Below are 10,958 nucleotides of genomic sequence, written 5' to 3' on the forward strand. Positions count from 1 at the left end.
CACCCTTAAGAAATAAAAGGAAGAGAAAGGTTTTTTCCCTATCAATCCAAATAATAAATGTTTTCAGTTCCTGAAGAACACATGACATTTTGCCGAGTTCTTCAGGTTTTCAAGCGCATGGGAGGAAAGGCAGGACTTGTGCCTGAATGACTCGTGAAGGAGGGTCCGTTGGTCAAGGAAGAGGGAGTGATCAACAAAGGCAAGTTATGCATTACATCAGCTTTTACAATCGACAGAAATCTTGTAGGATTATGTAGATGCAATATTATGTATTAATATATTATTAGACTATATTTTATTCAAACATTTTTAAAAATGCAACTTCCTCGCTGATCTAGCTAATTATACATGTAGAGATTTTTTATGTTAATTTTAAATTTAAAAAGTTAGGAAATAAGAGGATCACTTTCACACCATAACTACCAAAAATAATTGTATTAAAGTAATATTTAGTATGCTGAACAGTATTAATTAAATTAGGTTGAATCAGATTGGGTTGAACTAGATAGGACTGCATAAAATTATTTTATTTTGTGTTTGATGTATATTGAACTAGATTGAATAATTATTGTATTTTAAATTTAATTGACATTAAAATTGATGGAATAACATGTTATAATAACAATAATATCCATATTCTAATGTTTTGAATATAGATTATAATATATATTTTAATCCAAAACTTTACTGGGGAGTGAACCGGGCAGTGGTGGTGGGTGTAGAGATGCTTCACGCCTCGGCGCTGAACCTGTGAAAACAGTAGCAAACGACTTGGTTTATGGGAGGAAAGAGGTGGTTTCTGGCTCATTTCGGGGATGAACAGGTTATGGTTTCTGGCTGGGATGTGGGGCTGTTCATTTCAGGTTTGAGAGTTGTAACAGGAAAGAAAGATAGGGTTCGGTCAGATGAGGAAGAAGGGAGAAGTGCGGCGGTGATGGCGTGTAGCTATATTTGGATTGTTTCGCGTCATTAATAAGGAATGAGACTAGACTTTGAGAGCACCTTGATTATTTAACCTCTTCTGGAATTTATACCGCAAGGAAAAGGGAAGGCTTCGAGAGGATGAAAAGCTTAGTGGAGTTGAGTAAGTCCGACAAAAATGTATTCATGAAAATATTCAACTCAGCTCATCCTGACTAAGATCATATGAGCTGAGAAGAAGGGAAATCGTATACTTTACATCAACTGGAGTGGCAATAATTGCTTTTACAAGATCATTAAAATTTCCATGCTCTGATGAGCAGACACAAAAATCAAACAGGATCCAATAATGTCACAAAGTATAGCTGACAGGATTCCAGCTGAAGAGTTCACTACTCTTCACCGTGTTGCTGAAGACCGAAGGTTGCATGATGACATATTCAAACAAGCATTAACCTAGTCTTGCTTCTCTTCTTAGAACCTGGCAAAAAAGGGAAGAGAAATGGGAAAAAGGCCACGACAATAATCAGGTGAAAAATATTGCAGGAATGGCTCACACTCCACACGAAAGAGCAGATTTTTTAGGCCGTGAACAACAAGCTCAACGACATGTCACCCTTGCAAACAGCAGCAGAAAACATTATGCTAAATCACACAAATACTTAGCAAGATAATGCAGAAAAGTAATTTAATGGGAATGAATTGAATATTCAGGGCCCTTTTCAGAGCACGTGGAAAATATCTTCTGGACAAGAATATGTAATAAAATGAGTGGCATTACTTGGTAACTCCTTATCAGACATGAATTTGGCAGTGGCTGCAACAGACGTCTAAGTTTTGAAGGGGAAAAGGATCAAATTTTTATTTCTGGCAGGAAGCCTATAAGCATCCAACTTAGCCCAGAAGGCACATGCAGACAGATAAACCATGGTGGTCGTCACAAGGACAATAACGATGGGCACAGAGATGTCGGCAACCAGAAAATGCATGGGTAGAGTGACCAGTAAATGCAATGTCCCTATATCAGTACTTCTTCTTTCATAAATTGAACAAAAAGGACAATTCTACAGAACTCCTAATGCATACACTTGCATTAGTAATATGCAAATGTCAATCCAATTTCATGACAGGTTATCTGCAATCTTCGGTCCAGTTCTACAGAACTCCTAATATACTTGCAGTAGTAATGTGCAAATGTCAATCCAATTTCATGACAGGTTATATGCAGATGGTTTAACTGAAATGGCTTGTCACCAGGTGAGCATGTTGAGAAGTGAGAACCAAAGTTGAAGGAATTATCATATAACATGACAAAGATTCAAGACAGCTGGGATGGCAGAGCATGCAAGAACTGGAATAGAATAGGCAGTATTTAATAGAAAAATCAATCTTCGTTTGATCCATTTGCAAAAAGTGAATGGGAAAGGAAACAAAAAATCCTTACCTCCTCACCAAATTTTATCAAAATGGTTGTCCTAGGTCGATGCTGGCCCTCCATAGGCACAAAATGAGCTGTTACTACAGCTGGAAAACCTGCACCATCCAAAACACCCTACAAATGGGAAAAGGAGGGGGGGAAGTAATTAGAGATTCCAACCACTGAAAGGTCAGTTTACTGGTATGAATTAAATTTAGTACTTACCCTTACTATTCCAGCAACAAATGCCCCGCAGTTAAATGTCCCCATATCCTTCGGAATTGAAATGAATCTACAGCACAAAGACAGTTCAGCACCTAGATCATTACTTAAAAAAACAAACCCAGCTACATTTGACAGCAATTGTCATATTATGAACTAAAAAAGGCCAGGGAGATAATTATGACCTATTGACAAGGAGCTCCTTCTCACTGATCATGTATTCATCTTCATGTTCAGTGCCTTTTTCAAGGGAATCGGCTACCTAACATAATAGCAGGAAAGGGGCTGGTGAGATACATCTTTGAGTTTTACATTAACCTTTACTTGCTCCATGCATTTCAAACATATATATAAACAGGTAAGAAAAAAAGGTACACAAATAAATGTTTTCGAGAAGACAAGATGGGTAAAACATGCTGAATTGCAGGTTCAAAATGGAAATGAAATAAAAAAGAATACACCTAGTATGACTTTCCATTTTCACATAAAATGACTTTCCATTCTCACTGATCATGTATTCATCTTCATGTTCAATGCATTTCTCTAGGGAATCGACTACCTAACATATTCACAGGAAAGGAGCTGGTAAGATCCAATATGAGTTTTACATGAACCTTTACTTAATCCATGCATTTCAAACCTATATACAAACAGGAAAGAAAAAAGGTACACGAATAAATATTGTTTGAGAAAACAAAATGGGTAAAACATGCTGAATTGCATGTTAGGAATGGAAATGAAATAAAAAAGAATACACCTAGTATGACTTTCCATTTTCGCATAAAATGTAGTTTAAGAAGTTACTGAACTTTCAAACACTGCAAATAAACTTACCTTTCCAAATAACACTTTCCACACTGTGCTGTGTACAAAAGACAAAATACCCAACAACCGTGTTTCCCTTCTGTTGCCCTGTGGCATCAAAAGAAGCATTGTTATAGAACTTGTAGAACCAAAATGCAATGCAAAATAAATGTTAATGAAGCAAGCCTATAGGCCTTCTTCAGAGCCAAGACAAATCATATTTGTCAAACCATAGTTGGCACAAGTTTACTCAACATAGAAAATAATCCTCCTGGAGAAAAATAGCCAGAGTTCTAGACAACTTATATCACACCCCTTGTATGATGACAAGCTAATTGCCACAAGGGTGAGAGAGCGAAGGGAACAGCAAAACGAGGTTCTTGGAGAAATGCAACTAAACCACAGTGAAAGCCCATACCATGCCTTTGACTCGATGTATGAAAGTACCTTCGTGGCATTTGACTGAATATAAACATGTATTACAAGCCTCAAAGTTTAGCAAGTCAAATAATCCACAGTCAAAAATTACAGGTTGATGACATTAGGATAGCTAACAATGCAATTTCCTGGATTGATACATGATCTAGATATAACATGTTAAAAGTTGTTTCATAAGTATATCCATTCTGCATAAACAAGGCATCAATTCTGTGGGCAGCATAAAATTATAAGTATCCAGACAGCAAAACACACAGCTATTAAAGGCATCAGATGTGGACTGGAGAATAAAATAATAGAAAGCTACTCTAATTTCAGCGATCTAGGCACGTTTTCCTGCACTGAAAAAGAGATTGGACTGAGACTTCGCTGCCAGCAATTCTAGCATAGGAACATTGATTGAGTACTTCATTATTCACAACTAGCCCATAAGTTAAAACTGAAAGTCATCTCACATGCTTCACACACCTATTTCAAAAACCCAATCATATGCAATCATGCACAGAAACTTTGATCAGACAATGCCTATATTCCTGCTGCCTCTGAATGAGAACTGCCACATAACATATGGGGTGGGGGGAAGAAAACTCAGCATACACATGATATTAACATATAATCCCCATGCTACTTACTGCCAAAGAAAGAACTAAAAAGCTTCTGAAGAAACTTATCTACTCCTGGTTCGCGAGTATGATCATTCCATAGAGAATGGCAAAAACAAAATTGCATCAACCTAGACATAACCAATAAATTTTAAAAATGACAGGAATTCCAAGGAGAATTCTTAACAATGCATCACCTTATCCCTGTGGCAAAGAAGTTCCAGAACTCGAGCCCCAACAGCATAGCCTGCATCCTCTAGCCTGCTCCATATTTCCCGCAAAGATCATTAGTACAAATGACAACACCCCGAATACTTGATATCAAAAAATTTTAAAAAAAATGAGACCATGTACAGTCACGTCACAAGTTTATCGAGTCAAAACCCGTAATTATACTATTTCCAAAGATTCCTCCTTTTTTTAGTTTGTTCATTTCAATTCTCTTGAATTTCTTGATCTATCCTGCCAAGAATAACACTAAAATTTATCGCTTTAAATATCCAGTATAGATTCTTCCTTGCTAATGTCTCTAAATTTATCATCAAAATGATCCAAATGAACAAATGCAAATCAAGCAATATAGCGAAAACGGCAGAGCTCACCTTCGCTCTAATTCAGCAATGTTATCAACCTGTGTTTGATTATACTGAACAAGCTCCGAAAACAAAAATGCAAACGCACTCGAACTCACCTGCAAAACCAGAACCCTAAAGATCAAAACTTCAAAGCTAAACCAGTGAATTGAGTTAGTGAGAGATCGAACAACTACAAGGTTACCTCTTGTTTGCCCTTGCTGAGGGGTTTATCGAGGACATTAGAGTATTGCTTGATCTTGCCTGCTCCGATCATGTTTTTTAGGGTTTAATTTCCTTTCTATGGATCTTCTTTTGGATCGAATCCGGGAAAATTTATTATGGTCTGTTTGGAAGGAGAGAAATCTCATAAGTTGAATGAGAATGAAATTGAAAAAAATATATAATTTTATAAATTATTTTAAATAAAATAAATAATAATTAAAATTAAAAAAATTAAATTAAAAAAATTAAAAAAAATAAAAAAGTGAAGAAATTAAAATAATAATAATGAACATTTCATAAATTATTTTAAATAAAATAAGTAACAATCAAAAGAATGAGAACCAAATTTGATAGATAAAAAATTTCAATAAAAAAATGATAAGAAAAAAGCAAATTGCAGTTATAAAAATAAAGAGCAAAATTAATATAAAAATTAAATTTTAAGAGATGGAATTAAAAAATAAATATTCAAAACAAATTATATATAGCAATCAAAAGTTTGGGGATTAAATTTGATATAATCAGTAAATAATGACATTTCTAAATTTTTCATAACTTCCGGAAAGTGTTTTCCTCCCAAATTTTCCAGGAAAACACTTTCCTGAAAACCAAGCCAAATTTTCCTTTGACTGGAAAGTGTTTTTCATTGACCAACTTTTCTAATGGCAAACAAACACAGGAAAGTATGGAAAGTGGTTTCCCGGAAACCACTTTCCGGAAAACAAACACAGCCAAAAGGAAAAACACTTTTCTAAAAACTAAACCAAATTTTTCTTTGACTGGAAAGTGTTTTCCGTTGACCGGAAAGTGTTTTTCGTTGACCAACTTTTCTAATGGCAAACAAATACAGAAAAGTTTGGAAAGTGGTTTTCCGGAAAGTAAATTCCGGAAAACAAACATGGCCCTGGTTAACTTTTGAACCGTACTGAACTAGATGAGTGGACAACTGGTATTTTATGGATTTGGGCTGACATGTTCGGGCTTGTTGGACTATTTGGGTGGACTGACATTATATACATTTAAACCAAGCCTCGCTTCACCTCGGGTTATAAATTTTTAAAAAATATATACAAGTTATGCGTGCAGTTTTAATGTGTTTTTTTATATAAAAAAATTCTAAATGGGAATTGAAGAGTTTATACAATCATTTAAATAAATAAATTGATAATTATTTACATTAATAAATAAAAAAAAAAGTTGATATAACCAAAAAAGAAATTAAAAAATTAGAGACAAATGAAGATTAAAATATTCAATTAAAAAAATAAAATATTCATCTGATTGTGTTTATTGAACTTGTTTATTTAACTCAATAAAAGATAAATTCATATCCTAAAAAACTTGTGAACAAAAGATAAACACAAATGAAACTAATTGAATAAACTCATGGTCTAAAAAAAATATTATGCAAGACCCAACACATCAACAATATTATTTAAAAATGATTTTTTTTATTTTGAGAAATAAAGTTCATTTGTATAAAACTCAAAAAAAACACAAATGAGTTAAAATAATATCTTAGAAAATCTAGTACAAACAAAACAATTCTCAAAAAACTTATATTAAAAAATGACATGTAAAACCCATGATTTAGGTCATGAAATCGTAATAAACTCATAGGAAAGAAATTGAAAATAATCATATAACTAATATTTTTTAAAAAATAATGCATAACGATAAAATCGCAAGAACCCGAATCCCCGACAAATCAAATGTCAAAAGATGAAACTAAAAAAAATCAATTATACAAAAGGATCTAAAAAAATTAAGATTGAAAAAAAAATTAATTAGAGGGTACATAAAAATTTTCAGTTGGATGGTTAAATTGAATTGAAAAATAAGTTTAACAAAAGAACAACAAATCAAAAGAATGAGGGTTAAACTGGAAAAAAAAATTGATTGAAGGATGATATTGAAATAAAAAAATCCAACAAAAGGGCCAAGGAAAAAAATTAAAATTTAAAAAATAAAAACCAAAATGAAAAACAAAACATTCAAGAAATTATAATCGAGGGACTAGATGTAAAGGGAATAAGAAGAAAATAAGAAATTAAAAGAACGAGGACTAGAATTAAAAACAAAACAAATAATAAATTGTAATTGGAGGACTAAATTGAAAAACAAAAATTCTCTTTAAAGGGAATGAGAATGAAATAAGAAATTAAAATAATGAGGAATTAAACTATAAAAAAATAAGAACGAAATTAGAAGTTAAAAAAACAAGGAATAAAGCTAAAAATAAAACACATGAGTAAGTGTGATTGAATGACTAAATTGAAAAAAAAAAAACTTATATAAAATGAATAAGAAATGAAAAGAATGAGAATTGAAATTGACAAAAAAAAAAAAGAGAGAGAGAATAATAGTGTACTTTAACTGTCAGGAAAGAGAAAAGAAAAGGAACAAAAAAAATGATTATTAATGACAATCTGACCACCATCCTCCTCCACACGCCACTTCACGACATAGGACATGGTTTCGCATCCAGGAAGATTACAGAAGTCCAAATTTTGCCACTAAATGGTGTTGGACGCACTACCTAAATGGCACAAACGTCACTCACGCGTTGGTGCGTGTTCAACACGTGCCCACAGTTTTTCGATTTAAATATTCAAAAGTCAATGTAAAAATACCAAAACACCCCCAAGACCATGTTAACTGCACAAAAAAAATCACGTGAAAGTACAAAAATACCCTTAAATGCAAAGCTTTTTTTTTTTGTCTCATCCAAGGTTAAATTTGTATTTACATTGGACATAAACAATAAAAAACTGAAAAAACCCTTGCCTAGCAAGCCATGAATTTTTTTGATCTTAAAGGCAAAGAAGTATTTTGATTGTTAAGAAATTTGTGAAAGGTTAAGAAAATCATTAGTCAACAATTCTAAATTTTATTGAGTCCGGAGGTAAAGGAGTATTTTTACCGTGTGACAAAAAAAAGATGCATATACCCTCAAGCAAAGCTTCATAAATAAAATAGTGAAGAATAAAATGATAATTACATTATAATCAACATAAAAAGTATTATTCTATCCTCAAACAAAGCTTCATGTATAAAAAGATTAAGGATAAAATAATAATTTTATTGTAACCCAATACACATTTTATTATGGACTGGGCTACATTAAAAAGGACACAAGATTTAGATTTTTAGTTGATTTGGTAAATAGTAAATTACATCAAGTTGCCATCTCATATATATATCTATATTGATAAACTTATTTGGAAAATATTTCACATACATAATTTATATATAAATAAAATGATGTGAGAAATATGATTTTAGTGAAATAATTATAGTTATTAAACCCGAGTTAGGGGTTGATCCAGTCAAGGGGTCGAGCTCTTAGGTAACATGGGTTGACCAGGGTTAGCCCGAAAAAATTTTTAAAAAAATATTTAAGGTTGTAATATCCCACATTAAAAAGTTAATAAACAATTCATATAGATGTAAGTTATATGTAGTTATTTCATATAGAAAAGTCAATAAATAATATATGTAGATGTAGACTATATATTAGTTATTTCACATAGAAAAATTAAAAAACATTTTATGTGAATATAAGCTATATATTAGCTATCTCACATTGAAAAGTTAAGAAATAATACTTTTATATATATATATATATATATATATATATATATATATATCTTATATTTAAAAGATAAGTAATATTTTATATGGGTGTAGGTTATACATGGATATACCACATCAAAAAGTCAAGAAATATTTTATGTACGTGTGGTTTGTAAAAAAATATACGAGGCTAGGTGTTCATAGATTAATTTTATATTTTTATGTTTATTAAAAAAAATTAGATCTCATCTGAATTATGCTAAGTCACTTAAAATTTAGATTGACCTGATATGGTATCTAAATTTAATCAGGTCAATTATAAACCTGAACTTTACCTATTTAAAACTCGATCAAGATTCTAGATTATCTAGATCTGAGGTCTCACAAGAATGGAAATAACAATATATGGTAACAATAATGATTTCTCTTTATGATGACATTATATATTTTTTTGAAAGTTTAGATCAGGTCAATTATAAACTTGAACTTTACCTATTTAAAACTCGATCAAGATCCTAGATTATCTAGATATGAGGTTTCACAAGAATGAAAATAAAAATATCTGGTAACAATAATGATTTCTCTTTATGATGACATTATAATTTTTTTTGAAAGTTTAGAAAACACATTCAGAGTTTTTTCAATATTTTTCAAATGAAGCAAAAACACGAGCAATACAATTTTTTTATGTACAAATACTTTTTAACAATATAAAATATTAAAATTATTTTTTTATATATTTTCATATTTAATTAGTGCCATATTTTAATTTTTATTATAAATCTAATATAATTTTTTTTAGTTGACAAGTATAACTTTTTCATGATAATTTTTTATTTGAATTAAATAAGATTAATATTCTACCGTTAGATTTTCACAAACATAAAATATTAAGATAAATATTATAAATTATGGTTTTGATTTTCTTATAAATAATAGTTGTGATCTTGATGGACTTCTATTTTTTTTTAGTGGAAAAAATGAAAAATTCACCTTTGTTTTCAATAAATGAATATATTTTTCATTTTTTTACTAAAAAAGGTAAAGAAAATTAAAAAAAAAGGAAAGTTGTTTTCCGTTATTCATCACACTCTTATACTTGAAACTAAAATTCATCTGTTAATAAGGTAATGAGATCAGTATCAAGTAATAAGTGGAGTAACTAGTTCTTTGATAATGAAACTAATGCCAGGTAATGGATAAAGGGAAATCCAATCGATGTCAGGATATCCGAACAGAGGAAATTATGCACGAAAATAGACATTAGCTCGACGATGACCAGAAAATATAATTTATCACGATGGATGGATAAAAACCACGAGAAGAAAATTAATCGAAAATGATGAATTAAGATCGAAATGTATCTTTAATTGTTTTAATGACAATATAATTTATAATATAGTTGTATTTATAATGCATAATAAATCAATTTAATTTCAGGTATCTCAAGGCTGCACGCGAAGGATAGCTATTCAGGGATTTATTTTATTAAGTGAAGGGACATGTAATTTAGTAATCCCCATGTAATTTAAATGCCTCACATTTAAGCAATGCTAAACTTTATTATGACATTATACTTTTGTTAACTCTCACTAAGCTATTGCATGTTCGTGGATTTTCTTACGGTTTGTACATAGCAATAATATATATATATATATATATATATATATATATATATATATATATGTGTGTGTGTGTGTGTGTGTGTGTGTGTGTGTGTGTGTGTGTGTGTGTGTGTGTGTGTGTGTGTGTGTTGCGCGCGCGTGAAAATTAATGGCACCTGCAAATATATTTTTAGTGTTAGGAATTAACTTTTGATATGATATGCGGCAGTGGAAGTAAACTGACCAGCACGGACCATGGTCCACAGCAAAATTCTTCACTCCTCCAGGCATCGAACCGTTAAGTAAAAATCTAAGAGGTGCGAGATTTTTACCATCGAGTCGGTGACCTATTTTGTATTTTTTAATAATTCATTTGGCTATAAAAATTTAATTTTGAATGATTTAATCCTAGTTGAAGATGAATTATTTTTTATTTATAAGTCAATTATGAAATTAGAAGAAGATGGACTATAATAAAAAAAATATTAAACATGGTGACGTGCCAAAAATTTCAAGAAAAATACGCTTTAGTCCCGTTCAAGCCATTTTCAACCACCAAAATGATTTTTTTTTTTGT

General features: G+C 31.2%; 1 protein-coding gene across 3 annotated transcripts; it reads right to left on the reverse strand.

The window, feature by feature from the left end:
* Positions 1-1,080: 1,080 nt before the first annotated feature.
* On the reverse strand, positions 1,081-5,345 carry LOC133673996 (uncharacterized). 3 transcript variants are annotated; one of them, XM_062094958.1, is made up of 8 exons: positions 5,182-5,345; positions 5,007-5,095; positions 4,602-4,665; positions 3,395-3,472; positions 2,746-2,822; positions 2,564-2,630; positions 2,374-2,473; positions 1,081-1,402 (listed from the first exon to the last, which is right to left on the reverse strand). In XM_062094958.1, exons 1-8 carry the CDS (start codon positions 5,251-5,253, stop codon positions 1,362-1,364), a joined length of 588 nt encoding a protein of 195 aa, XP_061950942.1. In that variant the 5' UTR covers positions 5,254-5,345; the 3' UTR covers positions 1,081-1,361. The 3 variants fall into 3 exon arrangements, with proteins under 3 accessions (XP_061950942.1, XP_061950943.1, XP_061950941.1); XM_062094959.1 differs by having other exon boundaries at positions 2,366-2,473; XM_062094957.1 differs by lacking the exon at positions 1,081-1,402 and adding an exon at positions 1,425-1,538 and having other exon boundaries at positions 2,366-2,473.
* Between the last annotated feature and the right edge of the window lie 5,613 nt (positions 5,346-10,958).

Source organism: Populus nigra, chromosome 15 (genome assembly GCF_951802175.1).
Source record: "Populus nigra chromosome 15, ddPopNigr1.1, whole genome shotgun sequence".
NCBI classification, from domain to species: domain Eukaryota; kingdom Viridiplantae; phylum Streptophyta; class Magnoliopsida; order Malpighiales; family Salicaceae; genus Populus; species Populus nigra.